At 40.7% G+C, this 23,415-nt stretch overlaps 3 protein-coding genes across 9 annotated transcripts; 2 read left to right on the top strand and 1 right to left on the bottom strand.

Moving 5' to 3' along the window:
• The first annotated feature begins 914 nt into the window (after positions 1-914).
• LOC143903114 (box C/D snoRNA protein 1) lies at positions 915-2,931 on the top strand. The gene is made up of 7 exons (XM_077416528.1): positions 915-1,187; positions 1,287-1,468; positions 1,548-1,639; positions 1,855-2,033; positions 2,114-2,308; positions 2,420-2,544; positions 2,616-2,931. Exons 1-7 carry the CDS (start codon positions 1,165-1,167, stop codon positions 2,819-2,821), a joined length of 1,002 nt encoding a protein of 333 aa, XP_077272654.1. The 5' UTR covers positions 915-1,164; the 3' UTR covers positions 2,822-2,931.
• On the bottom strand, positions 2,830-5,172 carry Sec22 (vesicle-trafficking protein SEC22). 3 transcript variants are annotated; one of them, XM_077416529.1, is made up of 5 exons: positions 4,803-5,172; positions 4,470-4,579; positions 4,246-4,406; positions 4,027-4,173; positions 2,830-3,937 (listed from the first exon to the last, which is right to left on the bottom strand). In XM_077416529.1, the coding sequence occupies exons 1-5, from the start codon at positions 4,875-4,877 to the stop codon at positions 3,789-3,791; spliced, it is 642 nt and encodes a 213-aa protein (XP_077272655.1). In that variant the 5' UTR covers positions 4,878-5,172; the 3' UTR covers positions 2,830-3,788. The 3 variants fall into 3 exon arrangements, with proteins under 3 accessions (XP_077272655.1, XP_077272657.1, XP_077272656.1); XM_077416531.1 differs by having other exon boundaries at positions 4,747-4,865; XM_077416530.1 differs by lacking the exon at positions 4,803-5,172 and adding an exon at positions 4,666-4,784.
• A 1,365-nt stretch (positions 5,173-6,537) lies between these two features.
• Sec16 (endoplasmic reticulum export factor secretory 16) lies at positions 6,538-23,181 on the top strand. 5 transcript variants are annotated; one of them, XM_077416514.1, is made up of 18 exons: positions 6,543-6,868; positions 7,523-7,576; positions 7,659-10,489; positions 10,843-10,928; positions 11,020-11,230; positions 11,879-11,982; positions 12,076-12,226; positions 12,294-12,432; positions 12,510-12,777; positions 12,868-13,037; positions 13,119-13,703; positions 13,783-14,235; positions 14,494-14,526; positions 16,880-17,125; positions 17,475-17,850; positions 18,074-18,153; positions 19,535-19,621; positions 20,250-23,181. In XM_077416514.1, exons 2-18 carry the CDS (start codon positions 7,571-7,573, stop codon positions 20,328-20,330), a joined length of 5,907 nt encoding a protein of 1,968 aa, XP_077272640.1. In that variant the 5' UTR covers positions 6,543-6,868; positions 7,523-7,570; the 3' UTR covers positions 20,331-23,181. The 5 variants fall into 5 exon arrangements, 4 of the variants coding, with proteins under 4 accessions (XP_077272642.1, XP_077272640.1, XP_077272641.1 ...); XM_077416515.1 differs by lacking the exon at positions 14,494-14,526 and having other exon boundaries at positions 6,543-6,869; XM_077416517.1 differs by lacking the exon at positions 19,535-19,621 and having other exon boundaries at positions 6,544-6,869.
• Positions 23,182-23,415: the final 234 nt, after the last annotated feature.

Below are 23,415 nucleotides of genomic sequence, written 5' to 3'. Positions count from 1 at the left end.
ATAAAATATGTCCATAAATGTTGTTTCTTTTGTATAATCTGTGTTCATAAAGAAAAATTAAAAAATAATTAAAAGAATAACTGCATTGTTTTTTTAATAAAAAAATGAAGTTTAAGTAAATGAGAAAAAATTGCCCATGGCGAATGTAATTTCATATCAACAATTTTACTTTTTGTAAAAAAAAATGCAAAAGTTATTTAAACATATAATTATTTTTCCATTATTCTTCTAATCATTTTTTTTATATATAATACGAACAAAATAAAATATATATATATATGTATTTATGTATATGGATATATTTTATACAATTTTATGTATGAAACATTTTTTCTCGGATGAGTGTTTAATCTCTCCGAAATTATGTATTGCGTTTATTTTAAACTTAATTGTTACCATCTATTCACTAGAATCTTTTTCTATTTCACTTGTATGCGCACATCATTTTCTTTTTAATATGATATTTAAGAAAATTTATTTAATTGTAAATACAAAGCGTATATAAGCGCATGTCCTAAAATGACTAAATAATGTTTTTTAATCTTTCTAGGTAAATCTAGATAATTTTTTTCATAAAGAAGCAGGATAATAAAGAATATATCGCATTTTTTCGATTTTATTTTCAATTGCAACAATATATATATTCTTGTAATTATATGTTTTAAATACCACGAAAGTTTATTTGAAATTGATTTATTTAATGTACAGTATATATTACACAACAATGTAATTCCACTAATTCCATATCAACAAAAATCGCGCAATCGCCAAGATTCTGGAACATAATCAGTTTTTTATTATTATTATATATTTTAGATCAATAAAAATAACAAGTAACAAAAATATATTGCGAATCAACGGTTTGCACCACTAGACGCGCTCATTTCTCGCCTAACGTTCGCTCGAGTGCGGACAAGTGTTATTGTCAACATCGGAGGTAAACGCGCTTTCAATCTTTCAAAACAAACAGTATTTATTTAAAAAAAAAACGGCTTTTACGAAAAATATCAAACTGTATCATAATATGTATACGAATACGAAAGAGGAATAATACAAATTAATAATTATACAAATTGATACAAATTAATCAATCATACACACACACACACGCACGCGCGCACAAAATACACACAGAAGCAAATAAACCTAACCTAAAAGCAAGATATGGAGCAACCCACGAGGACCAAGTAAGTGTAGGAATGTCTGATGTTCATATAAATGTAAAGATCGAGTAAATCTCTCGCGATGATTAATTTACTCTCCTTTTATTTTACTCTTTTTTACAGACTGGAGGATTGTGAGGTATGCGCCGCGGCTAAGGCACGGTACACCTGTCCGAAATGCGAGGTTAGAACCTGCTCTGTCGCCTGTGTGAACGTCCATAAGAAGGAACTGGAGTGCGACGGGATCCGGGACAAGACCAAGTTCATCCCCCTCAATTCGTTCACCGATCTGGATTTATTGAGCGGTAAGAAACAGAGTCCTTTTTTTAGATTATTTAAATTGCTTAAAACATCTCGAGGCTTTGACCGTTTCACATTTTGCAGATTATCGCTTCCTCGAGCAAGTTGACAGAACGGTTGATACAAAGAAGCGAAATCCGGAGATAAGGTTCACGCGTCAAGCTAATCTACCAGTGGTACGTTACCCATTATCCTCTTGTTTTTTATTTATACTGTCATTTTTTTTAAGTATGTACCGCAAAGTCTGTTTTATTTAGTTAAACTTCTGGCACAGTTCTCTCTCTCTCATCTTTTCTGGTTTTCTCTCCCGTGTGAAAAGAAAAAGAGGAAAGATGAGCCATGCAAGAAGTTCGGCTAAGAAGAACAGGCCTACAATGTTGCTTTCTTTCAGCACCTACATAAATTGAGATGCGCTGCAGGCTACAGAAAGATATTGCTGTTATTTATGCCGCAGCTCTTCAGTCGGCACAAGGAGAACACTACGTATCTTAATTGGAAGACCAATGAGCTATTCTGGCGTTTGGAATGGATTTTTCCACAGGCTGAAAATATTAAGTGCACGGTGGACAGGTATGGACGAATGCGTGTCATGTCTGAAAGCCTAGACTTTTAGCAATGAACAGCAACTCACATTATTACCTTTATTACAGAACTCTAGACAGCCTAAGATTATCAACATTGGTGGAACAGGTTTTAGATCCGGTCTCTTCGACAGATGAGACTGATATTGAACGATTGAATACAAAACTGGTTTTAGCTGATAAACTGCAATTTTATAGAGCAGCTGGGTTAAGTAATATTAAAGTGCTCTTGAAAGCCGAGAAAATAAAGAAGGCAAACTCTAGGTAAACATATATATATATATATATATATATATATATATATATATATATATTTTTACGTTTTCTAATTTTGATTGAAGTACTCGGCTAATTGTAATTGATTACTTTTTCCAGGTTTTACGATTTGGATCTTACGCTCACGTTGAGAGAAAATTTGAGGAATAAAACTATAGTAGAATTTCCGACATTGCATGTCGTTATGAAGGATCACTCGAATATGTACGAGATTATAGACACTGGTAAATATTATCCGTTATAAGCATCATCGATATATTATTATAGATCTCTATACATCATGTATATTATCTAGATGAAGAAACGAGTGACACGGAGTGTACGAGTTACGGGGCGAAGAGAAGATACAATAATAATAATGGGCCTGACAAAAAAAATAAGCCGATAAATTATTTCTTCAATGATCTCTCGGATTCTGATGATGAGAAGACGGACGTCAAATTTAAAAGAAAGAAACAGTCGCTTGATATACCGAATTACGAAGACTTGATAAAAATGTGAAAATTACGTTCATTGTTATAAATATTTAATTATGTGTGGATATATTTTATTGTAAATACATCACCGTTATTTTAATACAGAAGAAATACATACAAATATAGTAACATTAATGACGCGTATGGCCATCTATAATACATTTTTTTTCTTATTGGTTCCTTTTCTGCTGATATATATACCTCCACCTGCGCACCACCCAAAAGTACAACTCAAAAATAATGAAAACATTTTCGTAAACTTATACTAACTCGGGACTTCACAGAGGATCACACAAACTGTATAATTTAACAGACGTAGGAATGATAAATACAATAATTTTTTTTTTATAAAAATCCGTAACGCAATAATAAAAATCCGTCTCGGCTTCTTATTTGTGAAATTTCTTTCTATTCTAGTTCATAATTTAGAGGCAGTTTATTTTTGACCGCCAACAAACTTCCGAAATAAGTATATATTACACGATTTGCTATACAATATATTTTTAAAACAGTAGCACATCATATCGTTTTCTTTATTTACGTAGAGATTACTAGATCTTTTACGCAAGATTATGAAAATGACAACGGAAATATGATAAAAACTGTATACCTATTAACTTCTATATAAGAAATTTAGTGTTTGTCTTTGAATAGTGCTAAAAAAATCGTCAAATATCTTGCTATATAATTATATGCTATTCTGTTATAAACATAATTTTTACATAGACCAGTTTGAGTACATCAATATATATACGTGTATGTATGTATGTGTATATATATATATATATATATATATATATATATAAAATTACACTTTCGCAGCTTTTATTTTGTACGAAAAATTTTTAATTACCTCTTCTATAAATATAAATGGTGGTAGTCGCAAATACTCCGTAAATATAGGTGAGAGAACGAAAATATATATTCTACCCTTGGAAATGGAATACCTTTGACGCGTATTATCGAATTTTTTTTCTACTCGCGTTGCTTAACTAAAGAACGAAGAAATATAACAGAAAGATCACAAATGCAACAAGACCGGCAACAGCTTTTATGTACATTGATTTGCTGTTCAGATGTTTCGCGTCTTTTTTATACTTCTGCGACAGCATAGACAAGTTTTGTGTCTTTGTATCCAATTCTGTAAGATGCAATTAATATATTAGTACACGCAGATATCTACGATTTACGTTTCTGGCTCTTTAGGCAAACGGAACAGCTCCACATTACCTGAGAGTACGGTACCCCTCTGTAGAACATCGTCAATATTTTGCACCATGATTCTTTGCACGTCCTGCAACTGGGTGTTAAGTGTGTTCAAATTCCTACGAGATCTACTGTCCGTGAAGATCTTCTTGGCTTTCTGAATGTATGTATCTGAGAAAAGAAGAACATGAAGCTGATGCAATATATTCAAGACATTAACGTTCACAGTCATTAATGGCTTACCGAATTCGATAAAGGTATAAGGCCTGGTCACTGTATTTACACGTTTACCATACTGAGCATGGAACTCCTGCGCTATGTCTTCCAAGTAGCTGTAAGCTATGCGCGTACTGTAATTCCTTTCGCATAACACCAGATAACACACTTCATTCTCGATTAAATAACTGCAAGGAAGGTACGATATAAAACAGGTTTCACATAGGCCAAGTTTGCCGATCGTCGCTTACTGGAAAAGATACGGTCCGGTTTCGAGGGTACACCTCGCCGGAGACTGCGAGCCCAGCTTTCTGAACAGCATCTTCGCCTGATTCTGATACTCCACGATATTCTTACCGTCCTGCGACACAAAATAGAACACGATCAGCTCACATACGTCAGTAAAACGTGGATAAACGAGCAAAATTTCGATTCAAACATCTCAACTTTCTAATTTAGCAAATGAATTTCAGGACCCCTTCTTCTCTTTGGAAACAAGGACTTCCGTGGATGCGTCGAGATAATTACAGAGGTAAAAAGTGCGATGCCTGAGAAGTGACGTTTCACCGTGGCACATTTCTAACCTGCTCGTTGTCCTGCATGGTGGCCGCCAGCGGCAGGCCATCCGCCACCCTCGCGATTATCGTGAACAGGACCATCCTACCGGACTACCTACTACAGGAGAGCGATGTTCGCCGATCTCCGTCTGGAAAAACGACCGAGGAAAAGATTTCAATCGCACAGTCGTGTCGTCGCGCCGCTCCACGATCTCAACATCCGCAAGCTATTCGCGCGTAACGTAACTTGGGCAACTGGGCTGGTCGCCGATGGCGATGTGGCCGTCGCCAGCCGTCGCCGCCGCCGCGCGTCCACTCTCGATCCACGTCCGGTCGGTCATACTACGTGTAGTACGTATCGTTGTCGGAACGTGACGGTCCGTGTGCCGTATAGTGTGAATCAACCTTTATCCGTCGAGCGGGCGAACGGCCGACCCGACGGCCGACGGGCGCGGGCGAAAACACGCTCCGCGGCCTTACCATCGGCGAGCGCATCGTGAAAAGGAAAGTAGACGGCACGCAACGGCACGCACGTCCAAAATCGGGACATAAGGACGTCTTAAAAACATTATTGAGACATTTTTAAGACATTATATTGTAAATTGTAAGGCTAAGTTTCCACTGAGCGCGTCACGCGTCGCGTCGTCACAAGTTAACCAATCAAAACATCCCATTTCATTACATTCTTGTGACGGGATCGAAATGGGATGTTTTGATTGGTTCAACTCGGACGACGCGACGCGTGACGCGCTCAGTGGAAACTCCATGTAATGGCACCCTCAGAAGACATCTTTAAGACATCAAATCATATCATAAAACATCTTAAAAATGTCTTTAGATATGTCTTAAATATGCCTTTAAAAGGTCTTATGATATGGTGTTTGAAAGAAAAATAATGTTTTTAAATCACTCCGAAATCTCGAACGGAGAAAAAATTGACCAATCATATTTAAACAGTTCGGCAATTGACCAATGCAATTGGTTAATTCTTTCTCCGTCTGAGATCTCGGAGCGATTTCTAGCATCGTGGACACTGGACACAAGACTTAAGACATTTTATGTCTCAATCGTCTCGATTTTGGACACGGTGCTTCTTCTTCTTCTTCTGTGATTGGCCTTCAAGCAGTACTGCTCCAAAAACGGCCAGGACGAACCACTTGTCGAATTTGAGCCGTGAGGCGTCGAGGCGTGTCTATTTTCAATTGCACTGACGCAAGTATGAGCCGTGTGGCGTGTCTTTTTTCAATTGCACTGACGCGAGTATGTGTAGTTGCGTGTGTATGTATGTCCGCGGTGTCGGGAACTCGGGTTAATGCCGTGGGTTTGTTAGGCCCAAGGAACTGCGCGGATCACTTCCCCCTGCGGCCTGGACACGGTGCCGGGTGCTGTCTGGGAAAGTCGAAAGCAGGACGCGCGATCCGCGTGCGCGCGACGTTCGCGCACTCGTCCCGCGTCGCTCGTGGGAGGAAATTCCCCGCGCCGCGAGGATTGAACGTTCGAGCACGCGTTTTCGAGACGCGGGCGATTGCCGGCGCGCAATTCGGGCCTGTACTTAAATCATACATCTTCGTTTCCTCAAAAGGAAATAAAGGAGTTTTCTTTAAAATTGTACTCGACGCGTCGCGTTCGAATGTTGGAATCGAATCGGCGCGCCGCTATCTCGCGCGGGCGATCGGTGTTGAGTCCGCCGCCTCGGCGCGGCGGCGCTCGGCTTCCGGCTCCGGCCTCGGCGCTCGGCTTTGACTGGCTTTGACGTTCGTTGACGTTCGTCGCGGTTCCGCTCGCGTGGAAAGTCGCCACCGGGAGAGTGGGGAGAGAGAGAAAGGATCCGTGACGTGCTCGATCTGCCAAAGTCGTGTCTTGCCTCTCTCTTCATCTCTCATTTTCTCTCTCTCTCGCGCGCACGTCGAAATGTCCGCGTACTCGTGAGTTCGTATCCGCGCGCGCGGCCATCGACGTCGAGGACGAGGACGACCTGGACGACCCGCCGTGAAGAGGAACCCGTGAAAGTGGCTGGCGGCGGTGGCGGCGGCGGCAGCCAATAATGCGCATACCGGACGCGGCGTGGAAACGGCAGCGACGATAGCTTTTAGGGTGAGCGAGCGAGCGAGCGTTTACGTTTGTGGAAACCTCGGCTCTCCCCTGCGCCGTCTCTCGACAGCTGGCTGCCCGGAGCTCGCGATCGCGCCGCGCTTCCCGGAAGGCACCCTGCCACGTCCGTCGTTACATAATTGCGTTAAATCGCCGCGACTCCGCGTCGTCGGGGCAGGGATTCCTCGTCTGACGCGAGCCTCCTTATCGCGGCCCGAGGGTCCACCTTCCGTTCGCCGAGCTGCTTCGCGAAACGATCTTATCGAGTGCGATCGCTTTCGTCGCTCGCTCGCGACTGCTCGCGACTTTCGCTCTGCTCTTCTTCTTGTCGCGGGGACGCGACGTGTCGGGGGACTTTCGGTGATCTTCCGGTGCCACGGGGACTCGCGGCTAATGACCCATTTATAATTTACATCCGTGTACGCCGAGGCTGTCAGTGTCGCGGTGACGATTCAGCCAATTAAACACTCGCGCTTTGACGGTAGAGTTTGTTAAATTATTCTTAGCTGATTGCCAATCGTCCGAAAGTGACATATGTATGCAAAATATGCGTGAGTGAAATTGTAAATTAACGAAAACGTTTTGTCACGTTTCTGTCGTCTCTGTCGACTTTCCATTGAAGATTATTCGCTACGTTGTGTGTTGTTGATTTGCAGATCTCAAAGATTGTGCTGTGAATCAGGCCATACCGTTCTGCAGGCAGCATGAACGTAAGTATTACAAGTTTAATTGCTTTACGTGGCGTGAGTTACACAGCCGAATGAATGATTTGACTGTTAACTACAATTTTAGAATCCTTATCGAGCTAGACCCATCAGAGCACGGGTGGATCATACGGCTGCGTACGGAGTGCGCAATCAAAACATGTGGGTGCCCATGTCGAGGCCACAATCGGACGTTCCGCCGAACGATACCACCCAGCAGTCTCTCGTGAACCAATCAAAACCTGCCAGCGATACGTGGAAGGATCCTTGGGACTGGAATCTGGATCAACAATTAGATACCCAGCAGCAGCAACCACCACCACAACCGCCACATCAGCAGCAACAGCATTACGTACCTTCGTATCAGAATCAAGGGCAGCTGATAGCCTCTTCTGCGCAAAATCATTATTACAAGAATCTTAATGGTAACACGTCCGATGTACTTAACCAGAACTCCGTGTCGGACAGAAACACTTTCAGAACAGAGCCCGCTCGTCAGACCGGATCGACTTACACGAATTCTTTTCCGCCTTTTACGAACTACACGCAGAACAATAACGGCGCTAGGTTTGCCGCAAACGAGTGGCAACAGATGCACATGGCGCCGTTTAATTATGCTCCAGCGTCTACAATTGCACCTACGACTATTGAAAATATTGTACATACGCCCAACAACAATGAGCAGGAGAGCGAGAAACAAGCGGCAGTAGCTTCTATCCCAAGTACCGTATCGCCTCATGACTCGATCAGTTATCCTAAATCGAGCGATGTCAAGTCACCGATTGGAGACCACCATAATCTGAACGTACTGACTGATGACGCATCGAACAGCGATCCTTTCAAAACCGTTCTTATCGGCGAGAAGAATGATCGTACTTTCGCTCCTACAGCGGCAGAGGAATTGACCAGCAATTTTGGTCAACTCAACATTGAAAGCAAGTCGGGAAAACATATCGATCCTTTAGGCGAATCGTTAGTGGTGCATTCGAGCCCCGTAGAAGGGAGAACTCAACATCTTGCTAATTTTAACGTCGCGAGGATCCAAGGGAATTCCGTACTCGACAACATGCCCGTGCTACCTCCGGATTACGCGCCAACCGGCATCGAGAACTCGCATGCCGTCGATAGCCAGCCAGTGGTCGGTCAGGATCTTCTAATACCTAATACATATCAAAGTGCCGCTAAGATAACGGACGGTGTCTCGCAAAGCGGGTACGATCAATGGTACAATCAAAACACGCTGGAGAACGCGTGGTACGCGAAGGATCACTCGCGCCCGCCTCCCAAGCAGTGGAACACCCCCGAACAGAACGTGGAGAACTACGAGAACATCCAGCAAACGTCCGACTTTATAAACGTCGAGGTCGTCGCGCCTGCGACGTTGAAGGAGCGCGATATCTACGGTTCGCGGGACTCCATAAACAAGGAAACGTTGGACAACGATCCCAAACCGAGCGCGAATCTTAAGGAAGCGACGAACATCCGGGACTTCAGGGAGGAAGTGAACAACCTCGAGGTGCTGTCGATGCAGCAACAACAGTCTCAACAAGTACGGCCTCATCCCCCTCTGGCGGAACAGATGCCGGACAATTACGAGTTCGCTTCGAACGATCGGAACACGTTTCTGGAGACCGGCGAGTTGACGGACTCGCATCAGGAACACGAGCCGACGCCGCCGAGCCAGGACGACGAGAACGACGAAGTGCCTAACGATATTCCCTTTCTGCGCGAAGTACCGGGGCAATCGAGCACCATAGATCCACGCAGGAACGATCCTACGGGTCAGGAGCATCACGCGCAGACCGGGCAACGTCTGTCCGATCCCAGAAGAAACGATCCGTCGGGTCAGGAGCAAAGTACGCAAGTTAGGAACTTACCCGACAGAGCGGAGCGTCGCGACGTTCTTCCAGGCCAAGAGAGGAACGTGCCTCTGTTACTGCGAGGCGACTCGGACACGCTGGAGCGGCGAAACGATCCCTCGGGCAGGGAACGTTCTCTCCCGCCGCAACAGTCGCGGAACGATCCGTCGGGCGAGGAGAGGTATCAGCTTCAGTCGCAGATAATGCTGGAGCCGAGCGAGATCCGCGAGGTCCTCGGCAGAGGCAACGAACCCGACGAAGTCGCGCAGCAAACGGACGCGGAGCTGAGGCAGATACCAGGCGGTGCGTCCTCCAACGACGTCACGCAGTTATCGGACGACAGAAAAACGGGTGGTAGAGTCGTTACCGGCTCCCCTCCAGAGGCTCCACCTCCGACGATGGCAGCGATGCAGGATCAGGCGAGCGAATCACGAAGCAAGCGCGAGGAAGCGGTGGGCGCGTCCCTGGAGAGCGAGAACCAGGGTATCTCCGGCTCGTCGAATCGTCGGGATTCCTACGAGGACGAGGAGGACGAGGGATCACGCAACAGCCGGGACGAGAGCAGAGAGAGACGACGAGAGACCAGTCCCGATCGCCGACGATACGAATACGATCGGAAGAACGCGTATTACGAGCGTGATCGCGAGTACGAGGACGATTACTATTACGAGCGCCGACGCGTGGGCGACAATGATCGTCAGTACAACGCCCGCGACGACTTCGAGCGACGGGATGTCCCGTATCGGGACGACGAGCGTAAGCATCAAAGTCGTGACGACCTGGATCGACACGGTAGAGACGATATGGACAGGAGAGTCAGGGGAAAAGAAGATGTGGATGAAAGAGACGGCAGGAGGAGACCGGATGACCGCAAAAGAGTCGACGATCCACGTCGTCGGGACCCGAGAGACTACGATGCGCGGTATTCTAGGGATCCTAGGGATAGAGAGTATGTGGATCGTGACAGAAGAAGGGACGACAGACGACCTCGAAGATACGACGATTACGATATTAGAGATCAGTACAGAAGGGAGTACTACGACGATCCTTATGGAAGAAGGTATATTCGATGTCTAAATGCAAGATATTTCTGAAATAAGTGACCAAACTTTATCGGCGTATTCTCTACTGATTATTTTGATAAAAAGATTCATAAGTATTCAAACTAATTCTATTATTTCTATCACTGTATAATTTTGATATTTAGCTATATTTGTTTCTACTACTTAACAATATTAAATGATATGACAGTAGATGCTATACAACTTTTGTGCTTGTAACTTGAAAAGAATATTTATATGACTGAGTAAAATATATTATTAACATTTTGTCGCGGATTTTGAGAAACAATTAATTGTTTTAATTAATATATTGTATATTTTGCATATTATATTCATTTATATATTCTTTCAGTTCTAGGCCTTCAAGTAGATCGTCTTACAATGATAGAGACCGTGAATACTACATGCGTACAAGGGATCCTTATTATGCATATAATGGTACATGCTGCGATATAAAATACATATACATTAAGAAATACAAAGAACAATTGAAAATAGTTATTAAATATGTATTTAATTGTAAATGTAGGATACAGTGGATATGATTATGGTACTCATTACGGTAGCAATTATTATGCATATCTCGAAAACCTACGACGGACGAATCCTGCCGTCTATTCCGAGTGGTACCACAAATATTATGCCAGTCAGCATCAACAACAGCACATCGCCAGAGGAGTCGGCAATTATCCAGAGGATAGAGCCAGCGTTCATTCCGGCCGTAGCTCCTGCGACGATAGGTATGTTCTGAAATCTTTTGTTAAGAATTTAAAAAAGAATTAAGAGCTTTTGAACAGTCATTGTTTCTTACCTGGTTTCGGATTTTATAACGTTCGTTGTATGTCAGATTTTTTCCAATCCCAAGTGCATGTTTCCACTCATCCAACAAGGCATTTTATGTCTCGCATTTCGGATATTCCGGATGGGCCGGAAATCTGCGGGAGCGCAGTACGGTTTGTCGCAATTTTAATAGGTGAGACCGGGAGTCTTCTCTCGGTTTGAAACTTCTAAGCTAGATGTGTCAAAAATTCAGTTTTTTGCCAGTATTTTAAAATTTCAATCATGTAAATGGCATACAGTTGGCTAGATATACATAGAATATACGTGTAGAATTACTCATGACAGTTAATATGAACTGTATATTATTACAACGATTATTTAACGTAGTAAAATATTATACAGTACAACAGTAATAAAGTAATAGAAATGTACAGAATTGTGTGCTTAATTTTGCTCGTACTAAACTAAAGTTTAAGTGGAACATGCTTATTTTGTATTTAATTATATGTGCCTTTTAATATTTATCATAATTAATACATTAGTGTATATTTTTCGTAATTCTTTAAAGGTACTTTGTTAAAAGAAAGAATAACGTATATTTATTTCAGGACCACTGGTGATAAACGAACGGGTGATATGTCGCTATTGGAAGATTCGATAATTACTTCTGCTCGATTGACACCGACTAAATATTCCTCGTCTCATGCATATGGTATAACTTGTGATCGATTTTGTATTATATATTATTATTATTATTAATGTTTAATATTACTAATTGTAAGTTAATTTAAAAATGTACTCATAGGATGCTTTTCTATTGGGTCTTTGGTACACGTTCACCCGAGCTATCCAGCTGACGGCGAGAGAGCGAAAGTGGACATTTTTCGTGTAGATCATTTACTCGCGCATGATCCTATTGCACGCGATTTACGATTATATCCGGGACCTCTAATAAAGTAAGTAGAATCATACAAAAGTATAATACAATATAAACATAATATACATAACGATAACTTATTACAGCGGCGTAACGCATAAGAAAACTATCATAGAATATTGCGAAAATAAGATTAAAAAAGCAGTGGCAAATGAAGAAATAATCGATCGCGCTTCATACATCTTGCTATACGAACTGATGATTATGTTAATTCAACAGAATGGAGTAAGACTTTTTATTTGAAAACTAGTTTTAAAAAATGTGTTGTTCAAATAAATTTAATATTGCTTAAATTCATCCAGAATGTTGTCGGTGTCGATATTGCCGGGCTCTTGCTGCGTAACAAGGATGCTTATCCTTACGACTCGAATAAATTCATCAGATCTCAGGATGTAGGACGCAGAGAATCGCAAATATCGCAACGATCTGGAGCGACGGGCAGCGACGGAAGTACCCAGGATATCTCGGTGCTATCCGAGAAATCTGAAACCAAGCTGCGAAAAACTGTAGAGCAAATAACAGACGAATTCAGAGATACATTACTATACGGACGGGTTCAAGAAGCATTAGGTATAAAAAAAGACTTTAGTCTTTATAACGTATCGTTTAACGTTGTGAATGGTTTTCAGTTATTTATTTCTTTTTACTTATCTGTAACAGAGTACGCGATGAACGAAGGACTTTGGGGCCACGCTCTCTTCCTGGCTAGTAAACTGGATAAACGTACACATGCTTCTGTAATGACTCGTTTTGCGAACAGTCTGCCACCGCACGATCCGCTGCAGACCCTATATCAGCTGCATTCTGGTCGTGTACCTGCTATAGTTACTGTACGAGTTATACTTGTATCTTATGATAGAATTATTCATGCTTCTTCGCTGTGTTATCGATTATTCGATTTTCTTCTACAGTGCGTTGCGGATCCACGCTGGGACGATTGGCGGCCTCATCTAGCTATGATTATTTCCAATACCTCAGCGAATCCAGAAGTTAATCGCCGATCAATAACGACTCTCGGGGATACGTTATTCGCGAGAGGCGACATCCACGCCGCGCATTTTTGTTACATACTTGCGCAACTTGATTTCGGGGCTTACGGAACTAATGGAGTTAAACTCGTGCTGATCGGCGCTAATCATAATAAGTCGTATTCTGAATTTTTCACCATGGAAGCTGTTATGTTAACGGAGATTTACGAATATGCACGAAACCTCAGCGATCCCTGTTTCACATTAGTAGATCTTCAAACATTCAAGTTCGATCTAACTGTGAAAATGGTAGACTGTGGCTTGATAGAAAAGGCTCTATTGTATATCGAACAGATTGCAACAAATATCGCAAACGACCCGTCGAAATACAAGAAATCCTTCATCGAAGCGGTTTATGTATTGGGCGACCGAATCAAATATCACGATCCGGTCTATAAGGATGCTATTGAGGATGCTGCGAATGTAACGTGGCTTAATAAATTGGCAGAGATAGTTGGCAAATATCAGGTAATTTATAATTACTTTACGAGATATATTTAGTTTTATTGCGCGATTAGTGCAGGTATTAAATAGAATTCTGTTGTAGGAGGAACAGACTGTCGAAAATGAGACGTATGGTTCCCGTACTATGACAGAAAATCAAGAAGTTCATGAAATGAAACATCAGCAGCAGCAATCGTTACCGCCGCTATCATCGCAACAACAATGGAATACTATTCAAGCCGATTACGGTGACGGGCCTACATCAATGATGGAAGTAAATACGAGCGAAATGCAGTCAGATTGGCAACCATTGTCTTTGCCCACGAATATTCAAGATACATACGATCCGAACGCGCAGTATATGAGAAACATGGACGAATCCGTTCAGTACCAGGAGTCGCAGCAACAGGATTATTGGAGCCAGCAACCGTATTATCAGAACAATTATGGAAGAAATGAAACTATACCTAATTGGCAGCAACAGTCTGGATCAGGCTTAACCACCGATCAGGCTGATGTAAATAACACGCAGCAACAAGACAAATGGAACTATGAGGTATATTAAAAAGTAGCTATATTGCATATTTTTTTGCAGATATTTTAAATACAAAACATCAATCATTACATATTTGTCTCGTAATGTATCTACACATTCATATAATTCTGCTTTCTCATTTTTTAATGAATACCGATTCTTTACAAAAAAAATTATGTCTCATTTTCGCTCATAATTTCATACATTATTTACTTCAAAATACAAAATACAGAACAATTAACATTTTTCACCTGTTTCTTAATGCTTGCTCACCGACAGGCGGAAAGGGAAGACAAAACGCCCACTCCTGAAGTAAGTAATTATGGACTTACCTCGGATAATATTCTCGATCCTGAAGGATCGTCACGTGCTGCCGGCATTAACACGTTACGCCGTCGCAATGTGTCTGTAAAGTCAAATCCGTGTATCGCCTCTGCATTTGATAATAATACTCCTGGCAATGTACCTACGTTCTTTAATCTGTCCGGCGATAATGTCGATGTCAAGGCTCAAAATTCTCGTAGGAGATATCCTAAATTGACCACGAACTATCCGAAAATTATACCAAACAAAGTACATCCGAAAGATATTAGAAAACCGAGACGCGTCGATCCTATATATTTGAAACCACCGTGCTCGCAACCACCGGTGTTCCTAAAATGTAAGATTAAGAAAAAGAATTCGTCCGAGGATAAGGAAGAAACGGCGTCGGACAGGCCGGACGAAGGAAGTTTACCCGCGTCGTCGCATACTACAGATTTAGATATTCAATTTAGCAAATTGAAACTCGAGTCTTTTTTAGCAGATTTATCCTCCGAAGCCAAAGACACCCACGTCGCTTTCAATAGCGAAGCACAAACCTTGAAACAGTATTGTAATTTCGAGGAGAAGAAAGTTATGAGGGTGGCACCGCATATTCGCAGAAAGGATGTTATTTGCGACACGGTAGACGCGTGGTCGTACGATAGTATCGGGCAGAATATCACCGAATCGCCCAGATATAAGCCGCTGGTTTTCGGTGGCACGTATCCGATTGATTTACCTTTTAGATTCAGAAACAATAATCGTCTAACCGATGATACTTCCGCTAAAGATAATACATCTTTGACTTACGACATTGATATGCCCACGAAATGCGATTAAAAATATAATCTGTAAGCGCGTATAATTGTAGCCAAGTTTTCTATACGTGTTAAATACAGAGGTATACGTGAATGTAACTATGTGATGGATATAACTGGATTTTCGTGTTTAAGTGTTAACAGAAGAAATTCTGGTAATTATGCAGTATAGGGGACCACCCTCCGATGACCTTGACCTTGACATATGTTTTCAAGGTCACCCTTCTGAGTGACCTTCAGAAGGTTTTAGCCCTCGGTCATTGTTCGTTAAAAAGTTATTAACAAAAAAAGTTTGGAAAATATAGCAGCTATTTTTTGAGTATTGGAAGGCATAAATAACTAATATATACGTGTGTGTGCCCTGCTTTATAGAAGTTGTGATTTTCTTTAAAGCAGGGCACACACACGTATATATTAGTCATTTATGTCTTCCAATACTCAAAATAGCTGCTGTATTTTTCAAACTTTTTTTGTTTATAACTTTTTAATGAACAATGACCGAGGGCTAAAACCTTCTGAAGGTCACTCAGAAGGGTGATCTTGACAACATATGTCAAGGTCAAGGTCATCAGAGGGTGGTCCCCTATACTGTATAATTACCAAAATTCTTTTTTTTTTTTTTAAATATCGCAATACATAAATAATTTTTTAGTATTTTTCAACATTTAATAGAATTATTGAAAAGAAACGGTGGAAGAGAACTATTAATAGATTTATAATAAATATTTCGGTTTATATATTATCTTGAAAGTCGAATTTTTACATGTTACTATATAAAAAATGTCCAGATACTAACGAGGAAAAAAATCCATATGCTGTGATCAAATAGAGACGTAAAGAATCCTGCTTTTGTCATATTAATTACGTACTATGTAATTGTACAAAGTTTTAATATTATTTTAAGTACTGTTTGGATGTGTATATAGACGTATTGTTACTGTTGGCATCAAACGCATAATAAAGTTTTGTCATATAATGCATTTTATTGAACTTCTTGAGATTTTAAACACAATTCGTTGTATATAAAAATGTAGGCTATTGCATAGACTGTTGAAAAAAAAAAGATTATAGACTTAGGGGCCATGTAATATTAATTAAAACAAGCGAGAGATTTAAGGCTTGATCAATGTAGATTGAAAAGTTGATCTTGTAAAATTAAGAACTTAATTCCAACTTAATATTTACCACGTGTCCTCTAAGTTCTAAATCCTTTTTTCAACATATGTGGAGCTTATTTACGCTTTTCACATTCTGCTTTCTAATGCGATTCTGATTTCAATGGTTTACTAATCTCGTACACTTTGAACATAAAACACATCATCATAGAGCGACGTCATATCTAAAATAAACATGGTAAGCAAAGTTTTTCATTTTTTACTGTAATACATTTGTGAGTATCGCATATTTTATAGGTGTTTCGAACATGGACTGCGATCAGATCACTGTTACCTCGCATGTGATAGGCGAACTCGCATTGTTACAGTAAATAGTGATGAACTTTGCTGGAACAAGCTTGCGATGATCAATCGTATATTTTATTTCAGCCTGTGCAGCCAACAATCTCCATGACACCGTCGACGGGTAAGCAGTACGATCCATTGGAAGAATTGGACGCGCTTGAGACACCACGATCGAGCGCTAAATCTGCGGCGGACGCGAAGAAAACGTCGGAGAAAACGGCCGAGAAGAAACCCGGCAACAGCGGTGGCTCGTGGTTCGGTGGTTTGTTCAGTAAACTCGCGCCTAAGCCGAAAAATCAAATGATATTACCGGACGATAGCGACCCAACGGTAAGAATCTGCCACTGTCGTGGCTTCGCCGTGTCTTCCTACAGCTCGTTAGAGAATTACGACGGACGGTTTTATGTTTTATGTCGTTAAGGGCTTGCGCGGATACTTTTGGTAATAGAATGCTACTTATGGTTGCAACAATGCTTATAAGACGGACGATGAACAGGCCAGTATAATGATAGGATTTGTTGACTTAACTGTCAGCTAACTATCGACTAACGGATTGCTACTACTAATACTCTTTTATAATTCGTTAGCTAGATTTTTTTTCTTAACGTGCGAACGCAAACGGCGGAGAGACGTTGCTCGTGAAATCGCGGAATCAACTCGGTCGTCTTTTGTATTGCAGATTGTATGGGACCCGGTCGCCAAGAAGTGGATGAACAAGGATGAGGACGGCGACAGCGGTGCCGGGACGCTGGCCCCACCGCCGAAAACGTCCGACGTAAGTTTCCGTGCGCCGTCGATGGAACGCGGCCCGCAGCCGCCTCTATCGAATGCACACAACGAGGATGCACCAGCGATGGATATCTCGAAATTGCCTACTGGTAGCAATATGTTTAAACTGCCAAAGGGTAGGAGTATGCGTGCCAACTACGTAGACATAATGAATCCCGGCGGAAAACCCAAAGGTAGCGCGGCATCGTCTAACGTGGCCACCCCCATAACGTCTCCGCTCGTACCTATGGCTACCTCGTCTCCACAGATGTTCGTTCCCGCGCCAAGTAAGCCATCGAGTTCCTATTATTAAACTTCAACTCCTCTCGATTTCACTTGTGCGAGTTTGGTCCCCGGCTTGTTTTTCTCTGTATATTCGAAAGTATAATATTTAAAAAGAGCGAAAGACGTAACGAGTAAAAATAAATCCTCAGTTATGTTCTTCAATTCTCAAGCGAGGATTGAAGTAGTTGAAAACCAGTTAAAGTAACATCGTCTTTATCATGACAGTTAATGATCCAACCGCTCCTGTGGATTTCCTGAGTCCGGCAGCAACACCGCCGTCTGGAAACGTCGCGGAGAACACCCCAGTAAGTGCCCATTCACGCGGCGAAAATTTGTGCGGTCTCACAAACATTGAACTATGTACATATTATTGACGAACTATACGTTACGTTACAGTTCCATACATATGTGTCTCCTTAAATTTCACATTACACAGTACATTCATTGCCCTCTTGCGTTGTGGCTACAGTTTTCTGGTATGCAGCTTAAGCCTTTGCGTGTTTTTCAAACCGTAACGCTAACATGAACGGATTTTTTTTGTACGTTTCCTCTATATAATCGTTGTAACGAACAGTCTGTACACCTTACATTCGTTCCCTTAGTTTTGCATATCGTCTATTTTTCTCAAAGATATCGTAATACCTTTGAATTGATCGTACTTATTTTTACTTATAATCTATGTGTACAGTAATTAACGTATTTATTGGAGCTCGATCGTGTAGAGTTTTTTTTTTTACAAGATGTTTACATTTATGGATTAGACTGCTCCAACACTGTGTCAGTCCTCCTCCTAATTAAACCAATGTGACAATCGCTATAACGATCAATGTTATTAATAGTATTAATTAAAATACACTTCTATCGCTTTCTACATTACATTTTAGTGACAGATACTTAATTAGACCTTTCCACTTTGCTACAGATTCTTTTGTGTACCTGTGTTTAATCTTACCTTTCTTTTTATGTTTCTTTATGCAAGCAGTCGGGGAAGCAGAATGATGTAGCCAAATAATAATTATTGCTGATAGTAAGGACATATTCATTTCATTAATTTTACGTATCATTATTTGGTGTTTTACACACGCGCTTTCTCCTTGCCCACCGCTTCGCGAAGATGTGTGTGTGTAGCTTTTTCTCGCAAGAAGAAGGGTTGTATTGCATTTCATAATCAAAGCTGGCTGTTAACATCTTATGTAGCCACTCTAGGGTGAATTTAATATCGCTCTGCATGTTTTCACTTTATGTTATTGACGTTTTATTTAGCACATTGAAGTAGAACGACATTAATGGCATATCTCCTTTGTGATCGTGTGAATGATTTTGTGTAATGTAAACACATCCTCTGTGAAATACTCCATTATCTGCATACTCACACTGTGATCGAGGCATGAAAAAAGTGTTCTTTCTACTTTGCTGAAACGTTATGCTATATAGTACACGAGAACATGAATACCGTAATACCGATTTTCACGTTGTGTGACGCGAAGGAAAACCTTTACGCTTTGTTAAACGACTTTGTTGAGATGCTATTGTTTTTTTTAGTTATGTCTGCGAGCATAAGTGCAACGTGTAATCGCAAAAAATTGATATTACTCGTAAACATATAAGATAAGACTAGCTTATTACAAGCGACGTGGCGAGTATCTGTTAGTGAGACAACATTGTTGTGTTGTGTATGGCATATAGCTCTCTCGCTGGAGCTCGACCAGCTCGTTATCACGAGAGGTGCAGAGCTACACAATGAGGGATCCGCGGCTCCTTCAACGAAACAAGGTAATCCAATGGCAATTAAATTCTTCCGCATTTCCAAGGTGACCACTTTCCAAATTTTATTACTGCGAAACATACTATGGTACGGGAGATTATGCTAGTACAATATTTTTGTCTCTAATCAAGTTTGTTCGTGTGCCGAGCAAGACTCTTATCATAACTTTTAACGCCACTTCTATTACTAAAACTAGCTTACGCTTATCAATCATTATCAATCGCTACTTTCATGAGATCATTAATCACGGAATCGTGGGAAAGCTTGGTGAAGGATGTTGGATTCGGGTTTTGTAAAATAAGTTCACACGTCAATTAATTACTTTTACTCCTGTTGTTTGTTGACATATATATGTACATACAATGTACATATAATTGTTCCAATTTATGTCGTATCTTCTTATGCACTGTAAATTACAAACGCGCGTCACATACTTTTAACGAGGGAGATAGCAGAAGAATTAAAAAATGTATAGTTCCCTTACTGCTTACATATGAACTATAATTAATACGAATAATTTCGAAATAAAAAATTGTGCAAGCTCAAAAATCTAAGGACTTGCTTTCACTTTTAGTTCCGCAAAATATTAACTCTTCTCACTAATTTTATGTACTTTAAATCAAGAATAATTTCTAGGGACCAATGATGTTCAACCCGAATGACATGAAGGATCGATCGGCGAAGAACATGCCACCTAGCAGATATCATCCACGATAATTTTTTTGCGACCGCTTATGGAAATAATTTGTTATTTAAATTAGGAGGTTTCTTACAACATTGCAATTGTATTTAATGTGAATATCTATTTCTGTATTAGAGAACGTGACAACAATAGTACATTTTTTTTAGTGATCGCGCACAGTGCACACAGGTCTCTTGCGTATACCCAAGCACCGCAAGAAATACAGAAAATATGCATCTTTTTAGGCGTCTTCATATATTTGCGTTGCATTGTAGATAAATTTTTACATTTTGGAATTCTGTCCGAGTTTGTTTCTCTGTTGTATTTATCGTGTCGAATTAGATAATACGTTAAAATGTATTCAGAGATTCTTACGCGATAGAGGAGACAATTTCAGCGGTGCAATGGTGGCGTAGATAATTGAACCCAAGCACGTTTAATGATTTGTAAACTAGAAGCTTCCATTGCACACTTTTCGGTCAAAAGAATGTGCTCCTTTCCGATCAAGTTTTGTGGAATGTTAATTCGTATGCAGTGTGACGAATTTATTTGGAAGTTACGTACCGATTTCTATTTCTTATAAGCGCGTATTTCCATCGGATGATTACCTACGCATTTGCCAATCGTTATCCACCGTTAATCATCGTTATGAAAATGCGCGAGTGCATTCCCTATTTACTAATGTCCATCTAGATTGTAAGTAAATCGGTACTGGATTTCGATGTCACGCGAAGATTCACAAAGTTCTGCGAGCGAGTTTGAATTATGTGAGTGAGGCGAGTTAAGTTGATATTTTTACTTGCAACCTATATAATCGGAGATCTATATCTAAGTTAGAATTAAATATAATTCCTCGCTCTTTGAAGAGCGTCTTGTAAATGTGTGGACGATAGAGGGAAGATCGTAGCGCTGATTATAGCTTAGCTATATATCGCAGAATTTGTTAAAACACGGCCTCGGTATGTGCTGTAATTCTAAGTCTGATTTTATATGTACGGGGAAGAAAGGGATATGTGCCGATAAATACGAGATGTTAGGAATATGAGAATTTTATCGAGGGTAAATGGGAGGGGAGGGGGGAAGAAATAGCGCGTTAAGTGTACGATAGGAATATTGTTGTTAGACACGTCGGGCATATATATATATATATATATATATATATATATATATATATATATATTACGAGATAATATTGATACACCAATAATACGCAACTGCCATCAACGTGCGGATAAGTGCGAATTGAGGAGTTTGTATCGCGTTTCCACTTGGTTCAATCGCGTTAGATTTGTAAGATACAAGATCCGGTTGGTGTCTCCGTGAGAAATTTGAATTAATTGGAAGGATCCTAGCAAAGAATAACCGAGATGGTTTTAGTGGCTTCTCCCTGTACGCTGGGATGCCTCTATCGGAAAATAAGTGTCCTAGGAGATATATATTTTTCGGTAAAGAGCGAGTACATCGCGAGTAAAAGCTCTTTGGCTCAATTTATCGTCGCCCTGCGCTTCGTCTTCTATGAATACTGTTGATCGTTCAATTTTAGAATCTTTCGTTGAAGTCGTTGAAGATATCGGCTACAATGGCTCATCTCGATTTATCTCGTTGGTAAACGTCCCGTAATATTGTCAAGATTGAGGAATTCTCGATAGATTACTTTTGGATTAGCAGCAGATCTTTCTGGCGCATAAATATCCGTTTTGCCATTGACCACAACTAGAAGGGACTGGTTCTAGGGATAGACTTTTGTAAATTGTGACACTCGCAATACATTTTATATCTGTGACATACGAATTAGGTATATATCTTAAGTGCATATATTACAATATATTATATTATAATGTTATAATACATATAGTATTATAATATATATATATATATATGTAATATATAATATTATATATATTATAATACATAGAATTGTATTATTATAATATATATTATAATATAATATATACATTGTATTATTATAATATATATTACATGTTGATACTGTTGCAGAGACGCCGCGTATACATATACATATATGTATATATATATGTATACGTGAACTCGTAAGATTTGTACATACTCTAAATGTAGCTTTCGTAAATTCCTATCGCAATTGTGTTTATATAGAGAATTCGCGCTTGTGTGTTTTTTTAAATACCGAGACAGAGAAACGCATCCCGCGCTACGCCTTCGCCGAAACGTAGGGAACAGCCAAGAGTCGCTCTATTTGTGGTGAATGGCAGCTTATCGGCAGCGATCAGCGTCGATGATGAACCTTCGTTGAAAAGCCTGCGTCGTTGTTATAGCGAAATGTGTTATATAACACAGCATGTCGTCCTCTGTTCCTTGCGCGCGATCGAACTTAAGTCGAGAATTCGGGTGGCAATGCGGAATGTGCAATTCAATTACCGTCTCTTTTTTCGTTTCCTTGTTACTTGCCACCGTTCGCTCTCGTGCGAAAACACTGTTACGCGAGATCTCGCAGCGAGATATCATTAGCGTAAGGTACGAGTGCAATTGCCGCTTGCTCGTGAGAGAGAGAGCTCGCGGCAGCGATCACGTCACGGCGGGATAGGCGGGCGAGAAGAAAACAGAGGATTTTAAGATTAGCGTTAAAGTTGAACACAGAAGTATTACTCGAGTTGTAATGTAATGTAATGTATAGGCCGGTTTATGGAACGACGACGCGACTTCGTCCTTTGATGTAACATATTTGCTATATTATACGTTCACGCACTTTCGAATTCCGAGTTGATGTACGTTTATGAGGGAAGAAGAAATTTGCGGATTTACAATGATAATAACAATAGCGATAATCTACACTGTATATTATTAATATTAGGATTCACTGTCATACTATTGATATTATAATAAAGAACAATACAAATCGCGAAGAGATCCCGGCAGTGATTACTTAGCGGCTACGGGACGGATCGCGAGGGGGATGCGGAAGGGGGGAAGGCGAGGGGGATGAACAATCGCAGATGCGTCATATTTTTTCGATCCTTTTATTAAGTTTATCATAATGCTTCGAATCGATACAATGATATCTGTGGTATACTGTCGTCTTTCGGGCCACAACGTCGACGATCGTCTTCTCCCGCGCACGGACGTTTTGTGCTCTGAGATCAT

This window comes from Temnothorax americanus, unplaced genomic scaffold (genome assembly GCF_048541705.1).
Source record: "Temnothorax americanus isolate GAGA-0224 unplaced genomic scaffold, ASM4854170v1 Scaffold43, whole genome shotgun sequence".
NCBI lineage: Eukaryota > Metazoa > Arthropoda > Insecta > Hymenoptera > Formicidae > Temnothorax > Temnothorax americanus.
This window is presented reverse-complemented; position numbering and strand designations above follow the sequence as displayed.